Consider the following 26,437-nt stretch of genomic DNA (forward strand, 5'->3'; position numbering starts at 1 on the left):
CCCTCATCACTTACTGAAGATAATCCCATGGAGTCACTGGTGAATATATCAAATAACTAGAAAATAACTTCTCATATGTAAGTTTGAGGTGCTTGGTTTTGGTGTCCAGTGTCTATGGACATTGGTCAAAGCCTTTTTTTTTTTTAAAGACGGTTTTTCTGTGTAGCCCCATCTGTCCTGGAACTCTGTAGATTGGGCTAGCCTTGAACTCAAACGACTAACCTGCCTCTGCCTCTGAGTGCTGGGATTACAGGTGTGTGCTACTGCCACCACCCAGTAGGTGGATGTGGCGCTGCCTGAGGTCTCTTAGGGTTTCCCCACCATAAATCAAAACCAGAAGCAAGAGAGACGAGGCAAGACAGGAGACAATGCACTGGGTTTGGTGGCATGTATGAGGGAGTTCTTCCGTCTGTTTGCAAATATTTTTCCATTTTCTATTCTAGAACTAAGAACACATTGGTTTAGCAACAGAAAGTGCCCTTTTGTTCAGCTCAGTACATGAAGGATGTACCTAACAGCACCATCCCACACCCATTGACAGAATAGGCAGATAGGTGATACAGTTGTGACAGAATGAAGAACGTGGTTGTATCTTATGGATGAGGAAGGTAGCTAGACACAAAATTGTGCCTGCTTCCAATCTATACAACACATGCAAGCTTAATTACTGTCAGGTTAGAAGTACTGTGGTTGAGGGTGGATTCTAAAAGGCAGATTAGTTCTCTAATGGTCCACAAAATACGATTTTTGCTTGAACATTTACTATCAGAGGTACTTCCTGTTTGTCCAGTTTTCTGTTGACAGTTTTTTCTTCCATTTTGAATTGAGGCTTTTAAAATGTTAATGTGTATGGGTGCCTGTTTTTCTATTCACACCCATGCCTGGTGGCTGCAGACGCCAGGGAACTAGAGTGACAGATGGTTGTGAGCTGCCATGTTCACCATACTGGGCATTGAAACCTGGTTCATAATCACTGAGCCATCTCTTCAGCCCCCTCCCCCAGAAGCAATAAAGCTTGAGTTTATTAAAAACAATACTCTTGACATACTGCATGCTTGATATTGAAGTTCTTTAGTTCTCACTCGGGCTTCTGAACTTTGGTAGGCCTTCTCATTTTATCCCCCTTCCCCACCAGGTGCCCATGTTAAGACCTCTGGGAAAGCAGAGAAGCAAAAAGTCCTGAGCTGATGTGAGCTCTGTCCCTGGAGATGTCAGCCAAAATAACTGATGTCAGTTATGGTCACAGTGAAAGAGGAAGTAAGAGATGGAAGGTAGGTGGTTAGGACTGCCTACTCACAAGTGTGGCCAGAGTTGAGTGATTGAGAAGATAGACCCTTGTCTGAGTCTAGGGCAGAATAGGCTAGAACTCGGGCGTTTGAAGGACAGAGAGCAGAAGCAGGGCAGTCTGACAGCGGATAGCTCCTGGCACTTGTCAGATCGTTTGAAAGAGTACAGCAAGGAGGCCTCTGAGAAGATGATAGCGCTGAATGAACTCTCATGTCCTTCACCTATTTCTCAGTGGTCATCAGAGGGCAAATGAAAGGAGAGCATTGCCCAGAGCAAAGTTTTAGGGAACATGCATAGCCACAGTTGTTCCCTGCCTTTCATGGTATCAGGCTCCTGTCAGCATGCACTTGGCATCCACATATTGTCTGGGTTTGGAGTATGTGATGAATCTCCGTATGAGAACTGGTAATCATATATTACTTTTGCTGAGGCCAAAATAACCTGCAAGATCTCTGCCCCACTGCATATGTTCACGTTCACATACCTCCACAGTGTCTGTAAGAATGCAATTAGATAATAAAGGCTTAGTTAGGGTTTCAATGCAGTGAACAGACACCATGACCAAGGCAACTCTTGTAAAGGAAAAAGTTGGGGCTGGCTTACAGTTTCAGGGATTCAGTCCATTATCACCTTGGCAGGAAGCATGACAATGCATCGTGATTCATAGGCAGCAGAAGAGGTTTTCTTCCACATGCAGCCAGGAGGTGCTCTGATTCCACACTGGGTGGAACTTGAGCATAGGAGACATCAAAGCTTGCTTACACAGTGGCTTCCTCCAAGACCACACCTCGTAATAGTGGCATCCCTATGGTCAAACATTGAAACATGAATCCATCCACCTGCCTCAGTCCCCATTTCCCCCCAATACTGGAACTAAAGGTGTACCACCACACTGGCTAAAATAGAGTATCTTAAAATAATAATAAATAATAAAAAGAGTCTAGTGAGAAGATCTCTGGGGTGTGCCTAGAGTCTAGTGAGAAGGTCTCTGGAATGTGTCTTTGAAAGGGATATTTCCATGCCCCCCCACCAAACTTTGAGAATAGATCTCTAGCTCGGGCTATGTTGGACTTACCATGTAGACCCAGCTGGCCTAGAACTCCCAGACCTGCCTGCTTCTGTTTCCTGTCTTTCTCCTCATGACAAGGTGAAAGGTTTCTGCTACATGCTCCATCTGTATTATTCTGCACTACTAGTCACAAAGCAACATAGCCAAGCAACCAGAGACTAGAACTCTGAAACTGAGCCAAGATAACTGTGGTGGTGATATGCATGCCCCAGGGAGTGTATGGCCTTGTTGGAGGAAGTGTGTCACTGTGGGGCTGGGCTTTAAGACCCTCCTCCTAGCTGCCTGGAAGTCAGTCGGCTCCTGGCTTCTTTTTCATGAGATGTAGAGCTCTAGGCTCCCCCAGCACCATGTCTGCCTGCCTGATGCCATGCTTCCTACCATGACAATAAAGGACTGAACCTCTGAAAGTGTTAGCCAGCCCCAGTTAAATGTCCTGTATAAGAGTTGCTTTGGTTATGGTGCCTCTTCACAGCACTGGAAACCCTAGCTAAGACGTTAACCCTTTCCTTTCCTTTTCTTGAGATGTTCTTGCTATGTAGCCCTGGCTGGCCATACTCGCACAAAACAACAACAGAGGAGCTACCACAGTGGGGCTACAGTTTACAAAGAGAATAGTGACTTAGGATCAGTCCAGAAAATATTCTTAGAGGAAGGGCTAATGAAACAAAAATGTAAAAGAAAATTTGAGAGACCGTAAGATCAGAAGGTAATGCTAGTAACTAATGAGAATTCTAGAAAGAAAAAACATTTAAAGAGATAGTTAAGAAAAATTTCTGGGATAAACACAATCATGAAGTACTTTGGATCAAAAAAGCATATCAAAAAAGGAGATAAAGGGGGCTCAGAACACACACTGCTCTTGCATCTGTAACTCCAGCTCTCGAGCTAATGCAAGCGTTCTCCTTGGGCATTGGTATTTAAGTGTACATAGCACCCTCCTCTCTCTCATATATATATATATACACACACACACACACGTATGTGTGTGATTATACATTTTATCTCTCATATATGATTATTCTATATATAATATATATATATAATAATCTTTAGAAACAAGAAAGGAAGTAAGGGGCTGTAGAGGCGGTTTGGTGGTGAGGAGAGCTGCTGCCCAGCACCTGCTCCGCCCAGCTCACCATTTTGTAACTGCATCACCAGGGAAGCTGACTCCTCTTCTGGACTCTGACAGCACTCACACTCACAGACACACAACACACCTAATTAGAAAAAAATTAAAGAGCTGGAGAGATGGCTCAGTGAGTTCAAATCCCAGCAACCATATGGTGGCTCACAACCATCTGGAAAGAAATCGGATGCCCTCTTCTAGTGTGTCTGAAGTGTGTACCCACTGAGCCATTTCATTGGCCAAGCCAAGAAGGCTTTTAAATGAAATCAAGTTGATTCTAAAGTTAGGGCAGACTTGAAATACTAAAAAGACCAATATGTGTAGGAATCTGCTTTTAAACAGATGTAGTAATGTCTTGATACTCTGGCTTCACCTTCCCAAGTAGGATTATAGATAGGTGGGTGCCACACCTGGTTAGGATTATTTTGGGGGGAGGTGAAGGTGGAGACATGGTCTGCGTAGCATTGGCTGTTCTAAAACCATGTAGAGGTTAGCCTCAAATTAAGAGATTGTTGTGCGTCTGCCTCCACAGTGCTTCTAAAGGCGTGTGCTATAATGACTACTTTTTTTTTTTTTGAACAGGATCTTACTCTATAGCTCTGGTTGACTTAGAACTCAAGAGATCTGCCTGCCTTTGCCTCCCAAGTACTGAAATTTGGATTAAAGGTGTGCACTAACCATATCTATCTGCATCTGAAAAATTTTAAAGGTAGTATCAATGAGAAAAAAAATTATGAGCCCTTTAATTAATGAATTAGGGGCAAGTGGCTCTTTCTCTAGCTAAAAAAGTTAGTTCTCTACTTCCCATAAATGACGGAGCAAAAACTGTGGATCTATCTTGGTGAGAACACCAGTATACCACGCCAAGTGCCCAAGGCCCCGAGGTTCAATATTCGGTACTAAAAAAGCCAAAAAGGAACTCTCCATAAAAAAATTCAGAGAAGTTAAAGATAGGTTTATCTTTAAACCATCTGGTTTATGTTTCCATGTATATACACCACGCATATTTTCCACGTATATTTTTCCATGTATCTATATATATGTATTTTATACATGTGTATACCCAAGTATACATTTACTATCACAAAAAGCAAACATGAACATAAATGAGAGCCAGAGAGGGTATGCTCACAAGATTTTTTGTTCAGAAATGAGATTCTATATAGCATATGAAGCTATTACATGCCTTCATGCTCAACCAACTACCCACAACAGGAAAACAAAATCCTTCAGAAAACAAAAGGAAGGTTCCAAAGTAGAAGTTCCATTAGTGCAAGTTCACAATTAACACACACACAAGCACATCAGGTGTAGGCACCAGGGTTGAATAGCTCCACTGTGAGATGGAGTCAATGACCAGCAGGGGCAAGACTAAGCTGAGAGGCCAATTAATAGGATTCAGAGAGGCTAGGTTAATGCTAGCAGTGGATAGCAAGAAGCAAAGGCCTCCTAACAAGTGGGGCCATAGTTCACAGCTCAGTTTACTGAGTACCTGGGCTACTGAAGGATCTTTGAACTAAAGCAATGAGAGTAAATGAATGATCGAAGGCAGTCATGAGCAAAGGTCTGAGTCACAAGAAGCCTTTTGATGCTGAGGTACGATAGCCTCTAATAAAAGGTTAGTAGCCCCACAGGTTCATGCCGTGGGATTAGCCTAGGCTACAGTGACTTCCAAGAAAACCTGGGTTAGGGACCATCTCAAGATTACAGGAAATTAATATCCTGATGAAATCAGAAAAATTCAAAGAAAATTAGGAGACAGCAACAAGGTATCCTGACCACAGACACATTCTGGTAGCAAAGGTGAAGAGAGATGGGGCGCATGGGTGTTGTCTGTATGGCAGCAGGCAGTAGGCACCGTTATAGTAAGGAATAACAAGGCACCATGAGGTTGGTCCTGAGCTGTGCTTAAGAGGCAAGTGGGCACTAGGTCCTAGACCACGAGCTTAACTACTGGAATCAGTGCTGAATGTAAGCAGGTATGAAGGAAGACCCAGTGAGGTCCAGCACAGGGTGAGGTATCAAGTGACCAAGAGGTACTGGGAACCAAATACATGAGCAGAGTCTGGCCAAACCACTTCCTTTCCCATTCTACCCATATGTGACCAAGGCTCCCACTATAGAAGAGACTTCACATCACCATGAGCTTCCCTCCAGAGAGCCACTCAGACACCAGTGTAAGTCATTACCCACCAGGGGTTTAATACTTTTACGTCAGTTCAGAAAGGGGCCATGCTTTGTTCTCATCCAAAGGAAAAGACCTGCAGGGCAGCTTGGGAATGTCCAAGCCCAGAAAAGTCAAGGGGTAGTCCCTGAGCAAGTAGAGAAGTGGGTCCTGGGGCTCAGGCTACATCCTCCTCCTCCTCGTCTTCACTCTCCTCCTCACTCTCATGATATTGTCTGTGATTGGTGTTGACAAAGAGGTCAGAATCATCTTCAGAACCTGACCCTTCTCCTGACAGCTGTGGCTCAGTGGGCAGTTCTGGCTGATTCTCTCTGTGGGAGCAGGAAAACAGAATAGTTAACATCTGGGGAAAGCAGATCTATAATCTAGAGTCCCCAACTCTAGGACCATCAACTAAGTAATGAGAATCCAATAGCTCCAAACCCTTATGTAGTGGCACATGCCTGGTGTTTAAGAAGCTAAAGCAGAAGATGGTAAGTCTGGGGATGGCCTGGGCTACATCAGATCCTGATTCAAGAATAAACCAAACAAAGCAAAAAACTCTGGGAGAGGCTTCTTCTAGAGGAACAGAGCAAATAAGAAAACCCAGTCAAAGAAAACAGACTCAGGATTACCTCCCACCCAACCCTTTATCAGTTCCAGTGAGGAAGCAACCCTACTAGCATCACTGACACGTAGTGAGCTCACATTTCCTATCAGCTGATGCACTAACAACTTCCCAATACTGCGTCCCTTTCATAGTTCATTTTGTGGTGACCCCAACCACAAAATTATTTCATTGCTCCTTTATAATTGTAATTTTGCTACTGTTATGAATAATAATTTAAATATCTGACCTCAAAGGGTCTCAACCCACAGGTGAGGACTGTTGCACTAAGCAGTCTTATTCTCTGTATAATCCTGACTCTTAGATGAACTGTTGTACCTCAGGCTGGCTTTGAACCTGTTATGAGTAGACCATGCTGGCCTCAAACTCCTGATCTAGTACTACCTTGTGAGTACTTGAGCTACAGGGATGTCCAGCCACATCCAATTAGGAACTTCCTTAAGACACTGAAAGATGCATCTAAACTCACTTGCCTATTAAGTAGCAAAGCCAGCATTTTAGCATGTGACCTTCCAGCCACACTCATAATTTCCCATTCTGTTATATGTGCTGAAGTTCTCAACAGGAGAAAAGCAAGATCCCTCTTCTTGAGACACCAAGATGTGAACTTGTACTTCTTTTTGGCTCTCCTGGGCTGAGGGCTTGCTCCTTACCTGTTCATATTGTTTTGTTTCTCAGCTACCTCAGAGAAGGCCTCAGGCCTGCGAGAAGAGAAGAGCCAGGTTAGAGAGCAAAGAGAAACCTCTTAGCCAAAGAGCCATTTGAAAATGTCCCTCTTGGGATGGCATAACCATCTTTCCCCTATTCCCCAGCTGGGATGATACTATCCCCAGAAGCCAGAGGGCGAGTAATTAAGACCATCCTACCAGTGACCCTCCTTCTGTAGAGAGCGGACATGGTTCTTGCAGAGCACAAAAGAGATCTCAGCCTTCACTTTTTCTCCTTCTTCAATAGGGTCAACAATGAGAAAGTCCCCTGTAGATGATAAAGGATAAAGCCACTCCTGCTGTGAAGGAGGAAACCAAAGCCATGGTTCTGTACTGTAGAGGGATGCTTCTAACCTCTCTTGATCCAGATGTTCTTTCGGTATTTGGAGGGCATGCTCACCAGGAAGCGCTGCCCTTGTGCTGTCTCTACTTCATGCAGATTGTTCCCAGGAGTCCTGAGGACCTGGTCCAGGAAAGAGCAAAAACTAGTCACATCATCAGTTAGATCAAGCACCCTCTGACCTGCATTGAGCCCTCCCTTTCCACACCCCAGGGGTCCAATGAGAGTATCGGGAGACAGAAACCTGAGACCAGTATCACTCACTTTCACTATCTGCTGTTGGTCAGAAGGTACCATGTGCTCCCCCAGCACCTCCTGCACCACATGCTTCCTCTTGCTGGCCTGAGACATGCTGGTTTCTGTCCAGGATTGTTAGGGTGCACCAACTGTAAGCTCTTCCAGAATTACTTGGATGCCAGTCTTAGAAGCCAGGACTGCTTTCAAGAGAAGCAGCCTTATACAAAAAAGTGCCACCTTGCCCTGTTAAAAAAATGCACTTTAGGGGACTGCAGGACTTGCTGCTCTGGCAAATGACTAGGTATGATTCCCAGTACTCACACAGAGTTAACTGCCTCTATTCTAGTCACAGGGGATTCAACACCCTCTTTTGGAGACACACACATGCTGTGTGTGTGTGTGTGTGTGTATGTGTATGTATGTATATATATATATATATATATATACATACATAATCACATACATATGTAAAAGCCACAAATTTATCCAGGTGCTGGTGTACATTTTTATTCCTAGCACTTGGGAGGGAGAGGTCACCAGGTATTTGAGTCCTAGGCCAACCTAGTCTACATAAGGAGAACCTAAACAAAAAACAAACAAACATGACTTTTAAGGGCCAGAGAGATGTCTTAAGAGCCAGCATCCTCGTCAGATGGTTCACAACCATCTTTAACTTCAATTCTAGGGGATCCAACGCCCTCTTCTGGCTTCCAAGAGCACTTGCAACACCACCCATCTCAAACCAAACCGAACCAAAGTTAACACGTTTCATAGTATCAGCTGACATATAAGGGTGGTTTAAGCCTTAAATCTAAACACTCTAATCATAACCCATGGAGGCTGAAGCAGGTGAATCTCTGTGGAGCTGGGGGCTAGCCTGGTCTTTGTAGTGAGATGCCCTCTCAATAACAAACAGACAAATAAGTAAATAAAGTCAGATCATGGAAAAGCACCCAGCACAGGGGAATTCCTATAAGTTCTACTTCTAAGTACTATTGTGATGATGAAACCACGCACACCTCCCAGGCCAGTCATTCTGACAACCTCTCTGGGAGAAGTTTAAGATAAACTACGTTCCTCCACATGCTGGAACATCTGCCAAGTCTAGGAGAGTCATACAACGCTGGATCTCTTAACACATCACAGGCATAAACTGACTCGGCGACCATCGGGACTCTTCAAGCAGAAAAACCCTTCGAGCAAAGAACCACCCACAGCACTCACCCGCTCGGCGCTACACAAGCAAGTTCCGTTTTTCAGGTTGAAGGTGAAAGCAGCTCGTCCACGATTCACCTCAAGAGTGAATCAACAAAAAGCAAAGAAATGCGGCTTGCAGGTGGTCACGACGGTAGCGCCGGTCTGAACGCTCGGTCTCAAACCTCCGGTGTTCCTACCTTCCGTATGCGGGTATGAAGTGATAGACCTGACTGAGGAAACCGCGCCGCCGTGAATTACACTTCCGGGGTTCTCAGCGGCCCTCCGGATGCTCCACCCCTTCTTTGTCCGTTCCTGTAACTCTTCCCTCCATCAAGTCAGACAAACCTTAGTTCCGGAAACAAAAAAGTATTCTCTTCGGAAACCTCAATCCTACAGAGGGGAAGGGCCCCTGGAGAAACAAAATCCATCGAAAGCAGCGTGGCTTCCTGAGAGGAACCGGAAAACAGCGACTACCGAGGGCGCCGCAGCTAACCGTTGCGCTTCAACTCTATGGCTCTGGGTGGCTAGACGTGCCCAATTTGGGGATTATTTTGAAGGCTGTTCGCAAAACGACCCGGAAGCGGAAGTCGAAGAACGTTCTAGTAGCTTGAGGTATCGGCGGGAGCGGCCGAGTGGCGCGAGAAGCCGTTACCAGAGCCGGAGCTGCGGGTAAGCATGTGAAGCGAAGTGGGACTCCGGCTGGAGAGCGGTGGCGGCGCGCAGAGGCGGGAGGGAGAAGAGTCCTTCGTAGAGGCGCGCCTTTGCAGTGCAGCGGCCTGAGTCTGCGGGAGGGGCGGTGCGCGGCATGTAGGGGCGGCGGCGCGTGGAGGAGGCGGGGCGGCGCGCTGGGGGCGGAGCTTGCGGGACCAGAGAGGCGTGGAGGAGGCGGGCTGTCCGAGCGAGTGTGCGGCGCTCGTCGGCCTCTGGAGGGCGGCGAGGGTGGGAACAGCCTCTTGCTGTTCCTACCACGTGGTAGTTCCCAACGGGGTCAGTGTCTGTCTAGCCAAGGTCACCGGGAGTGAGAGCTTCAGGGTGGGCCTTGGCTACTGAGTCTGGGAATCTATCTATACGTTGCCTTACGTGCACCATCTGTTATTGCAAGTAGTATATTCATCGGGTCAGTACCTAAACCCAGGACCCACAGAAAGTGGACATTTCTGAACAGCGGGGATTGGATGGGCCCAAGTAATTGTCATAGCATATTGCCCTTGGGAATTGTGGTCTTCAGCCCTAACCTGCTTTTTTTGGGGATTCCCAGGTTAAGTCTGATCAAGATGACAACGTCCCAAAAGCACCGAGACTTCGTGGCTGAGCCCATGGGGGAAAAGCCAGTGGGGAGCCTGGCCGGGATTGGTGAAGTCCTGGGCAAGAAGCTGGAAGAAAGGGGCTTTGACAAGGTGTGGGGTGACTGCAAATGCCAGGGAGGGGTAGGAGTGAAGGTTGGCAACAGATGTTACCAAGCAACATCTTGGGAAGAAAACTAAGAGTATGGAAAGGGTTTGGACAGTAGGACATATTTTGAAGTGTTTTGGGAGTACCTGGGGAGACAGGCACTTCCTTCATTTTTGTGTTTTGTTTTTTGAGACAGGACTTCTTGGTGCTAGGATTAAAGGTGTGTCCCATTGTACCCTGCTCTTTTGTGTGTTTTGTAACAAAAATGAAAGTAGGCATAGTGGATTGTACTAATGACCCCCAGCACTTAGGAAGTTGAGGTAAAAGGATTCCCATGGAGTTCAGTGCCAGCCCTGACAACAAAGGAACAAACCGTATCTTAAAACAAAAAATGGCCTTGGCCTCGCAAGTATTCACCAACTAATCCTCCCTAGTTTCAAAGGTCTGGCATCTTCAGAGTGGTCTCAGTGTAGGCAGTCTTGTTGCTTTTGACTCATAAGACACTTAGCTACATGCTTTTTTCTGTTTTACAGGCTTATGTGGTCCTTGGCCAGTTTCTGGTGCTAAAGAAAGATGAAGACCTTTTTCGAGAATGGCTAAAAGACACATGTGGTGCCAATGCCAAGCAGTCCCGGGACTGCTTTGGGTGCCTTCGAGAATGGTGTGATGCCTTCTTGTAATGTTCTCTGGGGACCCCTCAGCCCCCCAGCCACAGCACAGAGTCTCCAGAGTCTGCAGCAGGGCGGGGCTCCTCCCTGTACTCCATGAAGGAAAGGATTGCTGTTGTCACCCTCACCTCCTGTGTACTCCAGGGTCTTTTGGGAGTTCTCTCCCCTCAGCATTTCAACTTTTCTGGAATTCTTGACCTTGCATGTCTTCCCCTTCCACCTCTCCCTGCAGTTCCATGGCAACAGTTACCAGCTTTCCTCAATGGATTCCTGGTCCCCTTCTCCCTCACTATCTGTTGGATGCCCTTTGGCTCCTTTTTTGGCAAAAACAGTCACTGTCTTATAAAAGATTTTTAAATTAATAAAGTCGGTGGCCTTCATACTTGGTGTTCTGTGTTGTCAGCAGATGGGCTAGGGAGTTGTGTCTTCCCAGGGCTGAAGACATCTGCTTCATTCCTTATCAGTGCAGACCGAAACTGGTGCCTTCTATTTCCCCTCCCAGGAGGGAGCCACCCTAGCTATGTGGGCCTTGGGCAGGTGCCCTGGGTGTCCCAATTCCTAAATAATGTGGGAGAGAATGTGGGTTGACTTTTTTTCTCCTGGGAGCCAGGTAGGCTGTAGGCTTCCAGATGTCAAGTCAACAGTCAGTCTAGGCAGCACCTGGTGGAAAAGTCAGTGGGAGTCAAAGGTACCAGGAAGTGGGTGAATAGGATGTGGGTAAGAGTTCACCTGCCAGTCATCACATCATGTGCTCTTCTAGCCTCTGGGAAGAGTGGGTGGGACTTTTGCTGTTTGCCCAGCTATCCTAGAAATGGAAGGAAATGGTTCAACTTGAAAACTACATTCCAGTTCTGCTGTTTTCAAGCTCATACTGTGAACCATTCCTGAAACTAGAATCTTTGTGGTTCTCACATTTTTTACTTTAGAATGGTGAAGAGATTTGGGGTTCAGAAAAGCTAATTTGCCCTTGAACTTGCAAGAAAATAGCCACTGGAGCTCAGGATGTTCAGGAGCCTGTGTTTCTATGTCATGTAACCATGACATGCTTTTTGAGCTTCATTTGGGTAAAGGTTGAGGACCTGGTAAAGTGCTTTCTAACAAGTCCCACTTGGTGTTCATTCCTCCAACAGAAAGTGTCATTGAGCAATGACTTGACTATAGTACAAATGAGATGCTTTTCTGCATGTTTACTCTCCAGGAATGCAAGGATGATGGTACAAGACTGGGCAGAGTATGAGACAATTTTCATGATCACATAAAGGAAAGGTTAAGAAGATGGTATCTGTTCTACCTAGTGGTGGTGGCACACACCTTTAATCCAGCACTTGGGAAGCAGAGGCAAGTGGATCTCTGAGTTTGAAACCAGCCTGGTCTACATAGTGAGTTCCAGGGCAGCTAAGGCTACACAGAAAAACCCTGCCTCAAGGGGAAAAAAAAAAGATGGTGTCTAATAAAACTAGAAACTTAATTTAAAACCTGAGTTAAGAACACAGTATAGGTGAGGATATTCTTATCAATAAAATCCCCACCCAGAATTCATATCAGAGCTATAGTCAAGGAAGTGTCTGGGATGTGGCTCAGTTAGTAGAGTGCTTGTGATGGTACATGCCTCAATAATTAGGGAGATATGAGGATCTGAAGTTCAAGGTCATCCTTAGCTACAAAGCAAGTTCCAAGCCAGTCTAGGGTGCATAAGATTCTATCTCCTAAAGAAAATGGCCTGCTGAGATGGCTCAGGGACTAAACACTTGGCTCTGAAAGCAAGAGGACCCAAGTTCAAATCCATAGCACCCACCCAAAAACAGGCATGGTTGCATGTTCCTTTAGTACCATCACTCCATTGTTGCAGGCAGAGAGAATCCAAGGAGTTCACTGGCCAGGCTGGCTGAAGCAGCTTCAGGCTCGGTGAGAGCCTCTCAAAAAGTGGAGTGGAGAATGATAGAGGACAAAGCCTCGAATCCTCTGATCTCCACATGATTAGGCAGAGGAATTACCCCTCACCACACATTCACACATGCACACACACGCCCTTGGGGACACAGGCTAGGCATATAGTGCGGTAGGATGCACTCATGAGCCCATGGGTTCAATCCCTAGTACTGAAAAAGGCAAATTGGACAACATAATAGGGAACTTGGTGGAAAAACTGAGAGGCAGCCCCTAGGGAGGATTTAAAAATAACATATGGAGAGAATTCACTTTGATTAGAAATAACAAACAAACAAAAATTAAGTGCCCCTAATGCCTACCTGGCTGGCAAAAATCAAGCCAGACAATATCAAGTGTTGAGCAAATGGAGCAACAGGAACTGATCCCTAGTCGGTGGGAGTAAATTGCTGTGAGCACTCTGGGAAAACAGCTGAGTATTGTATAAAACTGACACACCCCGTGAGCCATCAATTCCATTCTTAGGACTGTGCCTGTAAGACCGAATACCTGCACCAGGACTTTAAGAAACATTCACAGCTGCCTAGTCTGTGAGACCCTGCAGTACAGGCCAGTGTTTCCTAGTGTGAGCCTAAATTCTTACAACTGCAAAGCAGGGAAAGTGAACCAGAGCAGTAATTCAGAGTAATCTCAGCGTGGGACCATGGACACAAAATCTTGTGGTGATACAAGCCTTTAATTCCAGTAGAGGCAGGTAGATCTCTGAGTTCAAGGTTAGCCTGGTCTTCAGAATGAGTTCTAGGACAGCCAGAGCTACACAGAGAAACTGTCTCAAAACAAAATCGTTTTTTACTCTCAGGATTTTTAGTTTGTATTTTGCTGTTGGCCTGGCTAGCCTGGTATTCACTGTGTAGCTCACAGCAATTCTGCCTTAAGCTCCTGAGTGCCGGGATTGCAGTCCCACCCCATGACCTCATCTATCCATGTTCAGAAGCACATTCTGCTTAGAGATCCCTACAGAACCTAAGGATCCAGTAACGTTAGAAAGAAAGGCAAGGAGCAACTTACTGCAAAGTATCAGTGACAGGTTTGGGGGTGCAACGCTGCCCTAGTGCTTGCTCAGTATGCACAGTGGACATCAAAGCAGACACCAAAGGGTTAAAAAAGAAGAAAGTCAAGAGTAAAGAAGAATCACCATATCAAATCTCTGCTGAAGGAAGGTTAATGATGATGAAAGGGCATATAAGTACAAGTGACAGTTTCAGTTTCTGGTCCCAGAGGTAAAATTGTTGACACTAAGTACTGAATTGAGCAGGGTTTCAGAAGTAGCTAAATAATAAAACAATTACCTAGCATGTGTTAAATCCTGCATCCTATGTTTATCCTCTTGAAGAAAATGAACATGTTATGTCCCCTGTTCTGTGTACTGGTGATATTTTAGAACTGTAAGATAAAAGCAAAACCAAAAATTAACGTTCCAAGGAGTGCTATGTGGCAGTGCGTGCCTATAATCCCAGCATTTGGGAGGCAGAAGCAGGAAGAGCTGGAGACCAGCCTGGGCTCTGGAGTAAGACAGTACCCTGAAATATCAAAACAAGACAAACCATGAAAACAAGATTTGAGCCTCTATCAATCAGGCAATGAGTCAGAAACTCTCTAGCGTGAGTACGGACAAGAGCTCACTCAAGGCTGGGTCTAGCTAAAGTGTATGGCCCACCCTGGGATGGGTACCAGGTACCCACAACACTTACACCTCCTCCTGTACCTGCACCTCCACAGTGCAAAGCAGGGTGCAGACAAGCCATCAGCAATGGCCTTGCAGAGATGCCAGATGCAGGGGAAAGCAAAACAGGAATAAAAACTCACCTTTGAGTCAGGCATGTGATGCACACCTTTAATCTCAGCACTCAGGAGGCAGATGGAGCTCTGAGAGTTTAAGACCGGCCTGCTTTATATAGTTCTAGGACAGCCAGGGTTATAGACAAACAAACCTCATCTCCAAAGGGAAAAATTCTTATCCATAAATATCTTTTAAAACTCATATGAATGTCAAAATGGATGCCTGAAAATTGCCTAAATTTTAAAGGAAGACTGACTCCAGCCTTGCATCAAATAACTCATTTCTCCTTGGTAGGAAGGTAAAAAGCCAGAAGGCATAGTGGGTGCCCCTTGACACATCTATCCCTGCTTCAGGAAGGTGAGAACGGGTGCCTCAGTTTCCCTCAAGGGTCAAGCCTCTGTTCCCTCTGTAGCTCCTGAAAGAATCCCCCTTACTCCATGTCTGAGTCCCTAGGTCAGAACACTATTTTGACCAGCAATGGGAAAAGCTAAAGGGAGAGTCATGGACAGCCAGCCCGGGCTTCCAAGTGCCTCTAACTAAACTGCCTTGTTGCCAGTTGGTCGCTAGCAATCAAGTACTGACCCTGGATATGAGAGCGTAACAATCCAAGACCAGAATCTCGGAGACCATGTGGACCTCACCATCAGCCCCAGCCACAGGGATATAATAAGAGATGATATCACATCCCATGCAAAGACTGAGTCCCCCTGGCTTTTCCATCTTGACTATACAGTCAGGTAGAGGCCTGGCTAAAGCTATCCTGACTCAGCCTGTAGGCCAACATGGGGTGTAGGAAGGAGAGGCTAAAGCTTCCCTTTGTGGTGGAAGTTTTCTGGAAGGACTTGGATCACATAGGGACTTCTCTTTCTCTATACTGATTGTCCTTGATCACAAAGAAATGTGTCAGGCTGGGGGTTGGCTGCTGGGAGGAGGCTGGCACCAAGCTCACCCTCCTTGTCCATTGTGCCCTTGCTCAAAACTACACTACAACTTTGAGCTTCTTGAAGTCCCACTGAAAGAACATGACTGTGTGTAGGACCCCATGGGAGCAAGCGTGGTGGAGGCACCTCAGGGCCACAGGCCACGTCTGCTGCAATAAGTCTCCAGCTCTGCTTCTTGCATTGCTTTCTCCTGTGTGCTTCACCTGCCCTGACCCTCACTTTGCTCCCAGTGACTCTCAGAACTCCACAGTTGACAGGGCACAGTGCCACCCCTGGCAATCTCTGCTGTCCTGGCCCAAACAGTACTGAACGCACAAGACTCAGCTCTACAGTATGGATGGTCAAATATTGTAGAATATCAGACAGAGACGGACCACCTTCCAGCACTCCTAAGCACAGCCATAGACTCCCTACATAGGTGTAGTGACCCCTAGATAGGTGATGAAACTAAAACACAGGGTGCTGATGCCCTAAGACTAGCTAGGGCATGGGGTATCGGGGAGCATTCTGAAAGGGAACAGTACCCTGATTATCTCAGCACGCAGAAATACTCCTGGTCAGGACATGGGTGCGACACCGAAGGCCCAGCCTAACTATGGCTGCTGGTGGCTAGAGGTGGCTGGCTGTCCTTCCGAATCACTGGAGGCCATGAGGCTAAGACAATTCCTCTTCCATCCTCCCCAAAACCTGGGCAAGACCTCTAAAAGGAGCTAGACACACAGCCCAGAAGAGTACATTCAAATGTGCTGCACCCAGAGGGGTGAGTCCCCAGGAGAGATTTAATTCAAAGGTACAGATACAATATTTCAAAAGTTCCCTTATCTATGTATCTGGGTGTGAGGGTGGTCATGGAGAAATGAGAAGGAGAAGCTGTGGAGACCAGAGACACAGATAAAGACAGAGAGACAGAGAAACAAAGAGATGCAAGATGTCCTCAGATGCTCCAAGACACCAAGGACATGCCATGAAAAACAATAGCACCCACAGCAAAGTCAACACAAGAAGCACGCCCCAGAGAGACAATCCAGGGATGGGCACATAGCTCCCAAACTCAAAAGTCTGAGCCCCTTATGCCCTGCCAAAGGTGTGTTCTGATGCACAGACACATCACCACACCTGGGGACAGGACGCACTGAGAGAGTACTTTGAGAGCACTAAGTATCAGCAGTGTCAGGCCCAGGCTGGCAGTGTAGGGGCGGTGGGAAAGCTTCCCAATTCAGGGTCTCTGTGACCATCATGGTCAGCAGAGTGATAATCCACAAGAGGCAAGCAGACAGCTTGGTTCAACACACCTAAGTAGCCAGTGGTGGTATCCGACCCCAGCATCCTCTCCTCATAGCTCATGGTCTCTTCCTTCTAAGTGAATCCTCATACCTCATTTTGTTTGCTTCCATCTCCCAGTTGGCCCTTGCCTGTCACTAGGACCCAGTCACCAGGCACCTTGGGGAGCTGGATTTTTGCAGTTTGGGGCTCAGGCTAAGGTCCTTGGGGCTATGAGATGAATACCCCAGAAGCCAATTACAGTAGATAAATATCAGACAGTACTGAACAAATGAAGAAAAGTTGCAAGGTCACTTTCATGCAAAGTTAAGAAGTCAAATCTTGCTTAGTGATCCAAATGTGTGATAAAACTCAATAAACATCGAGAAAATGTTTATTGCCAAAGCCAATAGCAGAGCCAAATGTGGCCACGCATGCCCGCAAGCCCAGTATTCAAGAACCAGGTGCAAGGGATGGTCAGAGAGTTCTGGGTTAGTGTGCAATTCTAGGCTACATATAGAGACCCCCCCCTCCTCTCTCTCTCTCTCTCTGTCTCTCCCTCTCTCTCTCTCCTCTCTCTCTGTCTCTCTGTCTCTCTCCTCTGTCTCTCTGTCTCTGTCTCTCCCTCTGTCTCTGTCTCTCCCTCCCCCTCTGTCTCTCTCTCCTCTCTCTCCTCTCTCTCTCTCTCTCTCTCTCTCTCTCTCTCTTTCTCTCTCTCTCTCTCTCTCTCTCTCACTTTATCTGTATTTATTTTATGCTGAACTTATTCCTGTGCCACGAGTTTTTGTTTCTTCAGTTTTTTTCTGGGATATCTCTTTCTTCTGTGGAACCTCCTCTTCTGGCTTTGAAACAACCTGTTCCTTCTCAGGGAGGATCATCTCAATGTGGCAGGAGGAGCTCATGTATGGGTTAATCCAGTCATGAGCTCTGTGGGTTTGTCAGCACATCTTAGGTGCCTTGTTCTGGATGTGTTCAGTGATTAGAGAATCTACATCTAAATCCTTAAGTTCAGCATTACTCTCTGCATTCTTAAGCATGTACAGCAAAAATTTAGCACTCGTTTTTGGCCACCGTCTCTGTGGTCCAGCCCCACTGTTTGGCCTGGGTGCACCTACCAATTCCACCATTATACCACTAGAATGGCACACATTGCTTCTTTAAAGTGACATCCTTCAGATACCTGGTGGCTTTCCGGATATGCATACCCTTGATGGCCTGGGCAGTTTCCTTGGTGTTCTTAAAGTGAACCCGAAGGTTTGAAACTCTTGATCTACATGGTTTTGTGGGGTTTTCTGGGTTAAGAGAGTAGTGAATGATCTTTATAGGTCACCTCTGGCCACTTACCAGAGAGCCTGTTTCAAAGCAAAATAAAAAAGTCAATAGTGAAAAAAAAAATTTCAAGGGACAAGGGAGATGGCTCAGTGGTTAAGAGCATTGGTTGCTCTTCCAAGGGACTTGGGTTCAATTCCCAGCACCCCACACTCACAGCTGTGCCTAATTCCAGTTGTAGGGAATTTGATACAATGCATGTGACATAAAAGTAAATAAATAAAAAGAAAGAAAAATTTCCATATTGATTATCTTTGGAGGTAGAAAGGAAGGTGGGAAAAGGTGAAATGGATTGACATTTCTATTTCTGTGTGTGTGTGTGTGTGTGTGAGAGAGAGAGAGAGAGAGAGAAGAGAGAGAGAGAGAGAGAGAGAGAGAGAGAGAGAGAGAGAGAGAGAGAGAGAGAGAGAGAGATTATATATTAGTGCTGTGAACATTTGTGGAAAAGCCAGAGATTGGTGTTAGATGACTTCCTCAATCACTCTCTGCCTTAGTAGAGACAGGATCTCTTACTGAACTGGAGCTCACTGGTTCCATTAGACTGTCCAGCAAGCCCCCAGAGACCCCCTCTCCTGTCTCCCCGAATGGAGATTACACACATATGTACATATGTCATGACAGCTGACTTTTTGTATGAATGCTAGAAATTTGAACTCAAGTCCACATGCTTGAGCAGCAGATACTTTAGCAGCTGAAACATCTACCCTGCCACCTCATCTTGTTTTATGAAGTCTCATAAGCTCAGGCCACCAGCATCAGGCTTGATTTTCTTGCTGTGGCCTTCCAAACATTGGGACTATTGACATGAACAATCACACTCAGTTTTGGTATTTCTGTTTCTTTCTTTTTTTTTAGGGTCTCATTATAAAGCCCTAGCTGGACTGGGACTTGCTATGTAGACCAGGCTAGCCTCAAACTTACAGAGATCTGCCTACCTCTGCCTCCTAAGTGCTGGGATTAAAGGTGTGAGCAACCATGTCCAGCATTCCTCTCCTCTCTTCTTTTCCTCTTTTCTCTGTCTTCTTCTTTTGACTCAGAGGACTTATAAGGCCAGGCTAGCCTCACATTTGCTGTGTAGCTGAGAATGACTTTCAACTTCTGATCCTCTTGCCCCTGCCTCCAGAGTGCTGGGATTACAGACATGTGTCCCCACATCTGGTGTGGCATTTTTGTTTCTTGACCTGAAGGCCAGGAACATGTGTTGAAACTGTAGTTGCCTGTCAAGAGGAACATATGTTCTATGCCATTATCTTGGAATAATAGAAGTTTAAAGGGGAAACTATGAAGAAACAGGGCTGGGACAACTGTGGGACCACTGCGTATTGGCATGACCAGGGATGAGGATTCAGTGAAGCAGGGCCGTGTGTGCATCTCATCCTGGAAGGCAGCTGTAAGTGGGACCCAGATGTGCCTGCAGCTACTTCAGAGCGTCTCTGGCCTCGCAGTTTGTAATGCGTGGCTGGGGCTCCCTTCACAGTTCAGACATCACAGAAGCCGGGACAGAGACAGCTCGAGGAGTTCTCCAAATCTATCAGAGCATCAACTCAAGTAAACACTGCACCTTTGGCTTCCATGCATGGAGAAAAACTCAGGAGGAACCAGTATGAAGTAGATTTTGGGTTTATTAAAAACAGAAAGGCACTTGGGGAAGAATAAAGCATGTGCACCAGCTTCTGTGTGTAGCTCTGGTCATCCTGGCATCCACCTGTAGACCAGGCTGACCTCACTCACAGAGATCCACCTGCCTCTGCCTCCTGAGTGCTAGGATTAAAGGAGTGAGCCACCCCAAAATAAAATATTAAAAAAGAATGATGGTACTGTGGCTTTTTGTTTGTTTGTTTTGCATGTTAAGCCATGAATTCACAGGGAAAGGAATGGGCTCCAGCACTGTGGGCCCCTTCTGCTGGTTTACACACCGGGCTTCTCTGGTGTCCTTTCTTTTTTCTGTCTTCCTTCACTATCTTCAGGAAGCTTGTCTTGGTAACCACTGCAAGAGTCTTGCCCTTAGCTTGCTTGTTTAGGATGGGGTTCACAGCGTTCTGAGTGATGCAGGCTCTTCCTTAAGGGGGCACTTCTTGAACAGTGCCATTACCTCAACGTCTACAATATCCCCCTTCTTGTGGATTTAGGTGTATGTGGCCAAGAGAACAACTCCATGTTTCCTAAGAGGCTTAGAGGAATGCAGTGAGTGTCTCTGCTATTTCCACTGTATTTGTCCTTTTGGTGAGTTACTGGAAGATAGTTGCCACAGCAGAAAGGCAAGTACAGATTTCTTTTAAAATCTAGAAACAAAACGGGCAGTGGTGGTGCACACCTTTTTGATTTTACACAGTTTTTGTTGTTATGCTTTGTGTTTTGTTTTGTTTTGAGACAGGGTCTCCTTCTGTAGCCCTGGCTGTTCTAGAACTCACTATATAGACCAGGCTGGCCTTGAACTCATCAATATATCCACCTGCCTCTGCCTCCACAGTGCTGAGATTAAAGCATATGCCAACATACCCAGATATTTTTACTGTGTGTGTATGAGTGCTTGGTTGCATGGATGTTGGTCTGTGTACCACACATGTGCAGTGTCAGAACAGGCCCGGAGAGTGTTATATGCTTCATATCTGGATAATAGGCAGTAATCAGCTGTCATGTAGGTGCTGAGAACCAAATCTTAGTCCTCGAAAGAGAAGCCAATTCCCTTAATCTCTGAGCTATCTCTCTAGCAGGAGTATGTTCTTTTTAAGGGAGAGTTGATTTTTCTGCGGTTAAGGGATTTCTGCTGAGAGTCCTAGAAAATTATAAGTTTATGGCTGGGAAGGGACACAGACCCTAACAACCATAAAGTTCTTTTCCTTTACATGTCTGGAAATTTCTATCCTGCCTCACAGGCATGCTCAGCCTCACCTGCATACATGACATTGTCACACAGGTCACACAGGACCAGCATGCTTAAGCAGGGGCTTGGTTAAGCCTCAGCTTGCCCATACTTCAGCCCTAACTGCCAGATTATAGCCAAAGTCAAGCAAGGAAGCAGAGGCCTCCATGGAACTCTCCCCTGGCTCCAGTTTCTGCTGGTTACCTGTCTTTGTTTACCTGGCTCTGGCCCTGGCCCTTGGTGTGACCGTGGATGACAGGCTCTCTACACTGTTTACTTACCATTCGTCCCACTGGCTTTTTCCCACATGCTTTGTTTCTGAAGGGTCTGAAACCGGCTTCATCCCTCCCTTGAGCCGTGGGTTGTGCCTGAGACAAATTGGCAACGTATGAACCCTTTATCAAGGCCCCATATTGCAACCCACATAATTTCCTGGATCAGTCCTGGGGAAGGCCAGCAGGGGACAAAGGGCCTTCAGAGTGTACAGGTTAATCAAATGTCCTCTCACAGGTCCAGATCCAACTCAGTTAGCCTACCAAAGAGACCAAGGCTGGTGTGCTGGTGGGGAAAGCAAACCTGGTGAGGGAGGATAGGCGTGTCTTTTTCTAGTATCTGTACAGTGTTCAGCAGGCTAAGAACATAGACGAGCCTGTTTCTCATCCTTGCTCCCAGCCAGTGCTTGATCCCTCAACCCCTCTTGTCTTTATTGCTCAGATGCAGTTTTGAGCTTATGATGAACCAGCTCACTAATCAAAGGGCCATTGGTTCTCTCTCCATCCATCTCTGGGAAGAAACAGGGGCTGCTTGGATGAACATAACTTAGGGTCCTTCCTTACTCTGTAGAGTTGATGCCCCCTCCATACAAAGATCAGGGCTCTCTGAGTGTCACTGCTAGGTCTGGATGAAGTGTGTTCCAGATAGACCGTGTGGTCCATAAAATTGTCTTTACTCCCAGAGATCAGAAGGAGTTTTCTTCACTGCCCTGAGCCTCATCTCCATTCTACTGGACACAGATGGGAAACCTCAACCAGCTGCGTAAGGGAAGGCTGGTATTTAGGGGAACTCCTTCATGGAGTCACTTATGTATTGCAGGTGTCCTTTAGTCACTGTTGGGCCACAGGTGTCCTTGCTATAAAATTTTCTTTCCAGGATGTGATATGACAGCGAGACAAAGCAGAGACTGAAGGGTGGAATGTCTTCCACCTACATGAAAACTCAGGCAAGAGAATTCAAGATCTACTGGACGAGTAGCCAGAGAAGACTGCTGTGGACAACCTAGGCTGGGGGTCTCTGGGTCATAGTACTACTGGAGACTATCCTGCGGTCAGTGGGGATGCACAATTTTCAGCTTATCCTTGGCCCAAGACCTTTGCAGGATGGGGCAGCACACCCGTAAAGAGTACTTCTCCGTGAAGTGAACCTTATATCCCCGTGCAACAACCTGGGGCTAATACCCTTGGACTTTGCTGGCATGTGAGTCTGAGGGTCTACTACTGACTCTTTCTTTCCCTTTGGTCTCATTTCTTAGTAGGAAGAGATAATGGTCACTGCACTGCAGAACCACCATGAGAGTGAAATATGTCAGGCCCTGGGACAAAGCCAGATATATGCCAAGAGCCTGGAATTTTCAATCACTCTTTCTTCTCTCCAAGACTCCGGTTTAGCCAAATAGCCTCAGAATAACTCTCTGAATGGTTCATGTGTAAAAGAGCCCACCTACCTCAGTGCTTGTGACAAGGGATCATTATGCTGAAAAGTCCTTGGAAATTGCTAGATTGTGTGCCAGAGAGTCATTGGCTTCACTGGCAGTGGACAGGGGAAGCAGGGATCAGTAACCTAGGAATTCTTTGGGTCAGTGACTTGTGTGTGTAGAGGCCAGAACTTAGTAAGTGCCTTTTCTACCTTATTTTCTGAGACAGGGTCTCTCGCCAGATCAGTAACTCATCAATTCTGCTAGCCTGGTTGGCCAGAGCTCACAGAATCAACCTGTTTTCTAGGTGGATGCTCAGGATTTGAACTCAGATCCACATGCTTGTGTGACAGGCACTTTACCAACCAAGCCATCTCTCCAGTCCCTCCAACTGAGTAATTTTTGAGGGAGCAGTAGGAGGCACATGCAGCTGTAACTGAGTCCCATGACAGGTGAGCAGACCTGGGTGAGCTCGGAGCTGGGTAGGCTTCCTGGTCCCCTGGTGCTGCTATACCCACGAGTCCCTTGTGAGCTGTCTTGTTTCTTGCTCTTAGGGCCCCCCTGCCTGGTTAAGACTTATAGATCAAGAATGACTCAGTTATCTTCTGAACTGGTGTCTCCGGACCTGCAACAGATTTGTGGTCTTCAGATGGTAGTCCTTTGTCTTATTTGGGGGGTGGGGGACTGACAAAGTCTCATAAGTCTCACTGTGGAGCCTTGACTGTCCTGGAACTCACTATGTAGACCAGGTTAGTCCTGAACTCATAGAGATCTGCCTGCCTCTGCTGCTGAGCGCTGGGCTCACAGTTAGGATCCCCTGGCCCTGGCACTTTGCCTTTCATAGCTGGTTATTGGGTGGAGCAAGCTCATAGCTGGATGGGGTGCTGATCACACTAGGGCTGAGAATTACTGCCTCATGAGCTTGGCATTCTAAAAGGTCTAGAATTGGAGGAAGAATGTCCTTAGTCCCTATCTGTAATATTCACCACAGCGGAGCAACTACTTCTCAACTTCTAATTGTCTGTTTGGTGCTGAAAGCAGCCTCTTCTTTTGAGTCCCATTTAAGACCCTCAGGGAGGGCCAGCAAGATGACCCTTAGTGGGTAAAGATGCTTGCCGCCAAAGACCTGGGCTCAAACTTCAGGATTCCCATGGTGTAAAGAGAGAACCAATTCTGAAAAACTGACCTCCGACCTTCTGCTATGGCATGCACACACACCTCTCCTATGCTTAGGTATAAACATTTCTCTTCAAAAACAAGTAAGTAAGTAAATAAGTAAATAAATAAATAAATTTGTATAAAAAGGAAAGAGTGAAAAGGTGCTTTGGACTGGTTAGAAAACACAAAATAGGTCGCTTGGGGAAGGAAGCATTGCCAAGATCAGTCCACATGTAGTCACCATAGGGTCCCCTAATCTGCTACTATCCTATTCGATGTCCAGTGTCCTTAGGGATAACAGCCTAGAACCGTTATTGTCAGAAGAATGACTTTAGGACAAAAGAATTGTCACCCTTTTTTCTATAGGACACTGAGGCCCAGAATGACTATCCAAAGTCTCCCAGTTACTAAGATGACAATTGGTATGACACTCCCTCCTTTAGGTGCAATTCTTCTTCAAATTCAGCGTGAGCTACAAAGCAAGGTCTTCAAGGTCAGCCTGGGTGATTGAACAAGTCTCCATCTAAAAATAAAGAGTAAAAAGAGAGCTGAAGGTTAAGTGTTTTGCCCAGCATGCACAAGACCCTAGGTTCAAGCCCAGCAAAACAAAATGAGGCTGGGGATATTAGTTGCTAGAGTGCTTGTCTAACGTGCATGAAACCCTGGACTCAAGTCTCAGCACTGAATAAAATATGATGGTAATGCCAACACTTGGAAGGTAAAAGGAGGGAGATCAAGGATTCAAAGTCTTGCTGGAGAGATGGCTCAGTGGTTAAAAGCACTGACTGCTCTTCCAGAGGTCCTGAGTTCAATTCCCAGGAACCACATGGTGGCTCACAACCATCTGTAATGGGATCTGATGTCCCCTTCTGGTGTGTCTGAAGACAGCTACAGTGTACTTATATAAATATAATAAGCAAATCTTTTTTTTTTTTAAAGGTGGCGACTGTACAAACTTAACCGTAGTTGCTTTTGGCAATTCAAACTTCAGGGTCCTGGTATGAACTGTTCTCTCCCTCCCGGATGATAGGTAGGCCAGCATCCCTACACGTAGAGGTCCTGGGACCTGTGTGCCATCCCTGGTTCTTACAGTGCGTAGGTATGTGGGGGAGGTACAGCCGCCTCCAGGCATCTGCAAGCAAGCCCGTCCAGACTTGCTAAGGGAACAAGCAGGCGGTGGGCGGGGCCGGGAGGGGCCTGGAGGTTGTAAAAGCCGCGCAGGATGGAGCTCCGACACTGAATCGGTGGCTATGGAGCGTCCTCACTTCCCGCTGGCGATGGGCCTTGGCCTGCTCGCATTCTGCCTCCTGACCCTGTCCCCGGACGCCCGCGCCGAGCTGCGGAGTCGCAGGACCGGAGAACCCCAGAACCTGTCACCCGACGACCCGCGGGTGCAGAAGGCCGCACAGGCAGCTGTTGCCAGCTACAATATGGGCAGCAACAGCCTCTACTACTTCCGAGACACCAGTATCGTCGATGCAAAAATTCAGGTGCGGTGGCTGGGGTAGAGGTTGTGGGACAGGTAATAGAACAGAGTGGCTGTGGAGAGGGAGAGGAACAATTCGGAGAGGAAGAGGGAGGAGGGGAAGGGAGGGGGAGGGAGCGGGAGAGGGACAGGGGACAAGCAGAGAGCTGCTTGGCTCACTAACAAACACAAGGGGGCACTAAAACCAACTTCAACGCCTGGACCATTCTATGAAATACTTCAAAACAAATAAATAGCAAAAACCTCTGGCAACCAACGTTATCTAAATATCAAAGAAATGCAAGATACAACCTCCTTTGGGGTGACTAACCTCACTTCCCTAACCCTGCCAGATGGAGTGGGAGGGCCCGTGTAGGTATCACATGCTATTCTTCACACACTGCCTAGCTGCTCCACCCTTGGGCACATAGAAGCCCCCACCTCCACTCCAGGGCTGAATTTACCTGGGGGAGTGGGAGGCTAGTAGAGGTAGAGAAAGAGTAGACACACAGGCTGGACTCCCAGGCATCTCTCACCCGCCCTGTTTTGTTCCCAGATGGTGGCTGGCATCAAGTACATCCTGACTATGGACATAGAAAGCACAGAGTGCAGAAAGAGCAGAGTGTCTGGAGACCACATGGACCTTACCACCTGCCCTCTGGCTGCAGGGGTGAATCAGGAGGTAACAGCATTGATCCCATCCCAACCCTGAGCCGTGTCTGAGGCCCTTAGCTTGACCATCCTAACTAGTCTATCTAGTCAGGCAAAAGCCTGGTTCCACCTGTACTGTTTAGCTTTTGTGTGACTCAGGCCAGGGTGGGGTGCAGGAAAGAGAGACCTAGGGATTCCTCGTGGGGGTGGGAGTTGCCTGATAAACTGGGATCATCTCCAGCCTTCTGATTCCATGTTTTGGAACCACCAATGATCTGTCCCTGGCTCCAGAGAGCTGTGGCAGTCACAGGGCTGACTGCTGGGAGAAGGAGGCTGGGATCAAGCTCACCCTCCTTGTCCATTGTGCTCCCCCCTCAGAAGCTTCGTTGCAAATTTGAGCTCCTTGAAGTCCCCTGGAAGAACATCACTCAGCTTCTAAAGCATGACTGCGTGCAGGTGTGACCAGCCACAGGGTGACAGCATCAGGACCCCATGGGAACAAGCATGGTGGAGCCACCTCAGGGTCATGAGCCTTGTC

The 26,437-nt window shown here is 46.8% G+C and overlaps 3 protein-coding genes across 5 annotated transcripts; 2 read left to right on the top strand and 1 right to left on the bottom strand.

Moving 5' to 3' along the window:
* Positions 1-5,172: 5,172 nt before the first annotated feature.
* EIF1AD (eukaryotic translation initiation factor 1A domain containing) lies at positions 5,173-8,922 on the bottom strand. Its single transcript, XM_080911747.1, has 6 exons — positions 8,783-8,922; positions 7,586-7,801; positions 7,336-7,444; positions 7,141-7,249; positions 6,928-6,975; positions 5,173-5,978 (listed from the first exon to the last, which is right to left on the bottom strand). The coding sequence occupies exons 2-6, from the start codon at positions 7,670-7,672 to the stop codon at positions 5,825-5,827; spliced, it is 507 nt and encodes a 168-aa protein (XP_080767873.1). The 5' UTR covers positions 7,673-7,801; positions 8,783-8,922; the 3' UTR covers positions 5,173-5,824.
* On the top strand, positions 8,881-11,195 carry BANF1 (barrier to autointegration nuclear assembly factor 1). 3 transcript variants are annotated; one of them, XM_080911744.1, is made up of 3 exons: positions 8,881-9,424; positions 10,014-10,152; positions 10,681-11,195. In XM_080911744.1, exons 1-3 carry the CDS (start codon positions 9,042-9,044, stop codon positions 10,825-10,827), a joined length of 669 nt encoding a protein of 222 aa, XP_080767870.1. In that variant the 5' UTR covers positions 8,881-9,041; the 3' UTR covers positions 10,828-11,195. The 3 variants fall into 3 exon arrangements, with proteins under 3 accessions (XP_080767870.1, XP_080767872.1, XP_080767871.1); XM_080911746.1 differs by lacking the exon at positions 8,881-9,424 and adding an exon at positions 9,621-9,742; XM_080911745.1 differs by lacking the exon at positions 8,881-9,424 and adding an exon at positions 9,739-9,872.
* Positions 11,196-24,995: 13,800 nt separating this feature from the next.
* Positions 24,996-26,437, top strand: CST6 (cystatin E/M). Its single transcript, XM_080913116.1, has 3 exons — positions 24,996-25,273; positions 25,805-25,930; positions 26,278-26,437. Exons 1-3 carry the CDS (start codon positions 25,034-25,036, stop codon positions 26,359-26,361), a joined length of 450 nt encoding a protein of 149 aa, XP_080769242.1. The 5' UTR covers positions 24,996-25,033; the 3' UTR covers positions 26,362-26,437.

Source organism: Micromys minutus (genome assembly GCF_963924665.1).
Source record: "Micromys minutus genome assembly, chromosome: 2".
In the NCBI taxonomy this organism is placed as follows: domain Eukaryota; kingdom Metazoa; phylum Chordata; class Mammalia; order Rodentia; family Muridae; genus Micromys; species Micromys minutus.

Bases quoted from the DNA above. Each gene is read 5' to 3' on its own strand.
- EIF1AD (XM_080911747.1), bottom strand. From the start codon at position 7,672: ATGTCTCAGGCCAGCAAGAGGAAGCATGTGGTGCAGGAGGTGCTGGGG. The intron at 7,250-7,335 runs GTTAGAAGCATC...TATCATCTACAG, and splicing joins GAACATCTGGATCAAGAGAG to GGGACTTTCTCATTGTTGAC. The intron at 5,979-6,927 runs GTAAGGAGCAAG...CTGCTCCCACAG, and splicing joins AAACAAAACAATATGAACAG to AGAGAATCAGCCAGAACTGC.
- BANF1 (XM_080911744.1), top strand. From the start codon at position 9,042: ATGCTCCACCCCTTCTTTGTCCGTTCCTGTAACTCTTCCCTCCATCAA. The intron at 9,425-10,013 runs GTAAGCATGTGA...GGGGATTCCCAG, and splicing joins TACCAGAGCCGGAGCTGCGG to GTTAAGTCTGATCAAGATGA. The intron at 10,153-10,680 runs GTGTGGGGTGAC...TCTGTTTTACAG, and splicing joins AAGAAAGGGGCTTTGACAAG to GCTTATGTGGTCCTTGGCCA.
- CST6 (XM_080913116.1), top strand. From the start codon at position 25,034: ATGGAGCGTCCTCACTTCCCGCTGGCGATGGGCCTTGGCCTGCTCGCA. The intron at 25,274-25,804 runs GTGCGGTGGCTG...TTTTGTTCCCAG, and splicing joins TCGTCGATGCAAAAATTCAG to ATGGTGGCTGGCATCAAGTA. The intron at 25,931-26,277 runs GTAACAGCATTG...CTCCCCCCTCAG, and splicing joins CTGCAGGGGTGAATCAGGAG to AAGCTTCGTTGCAAATTTGA.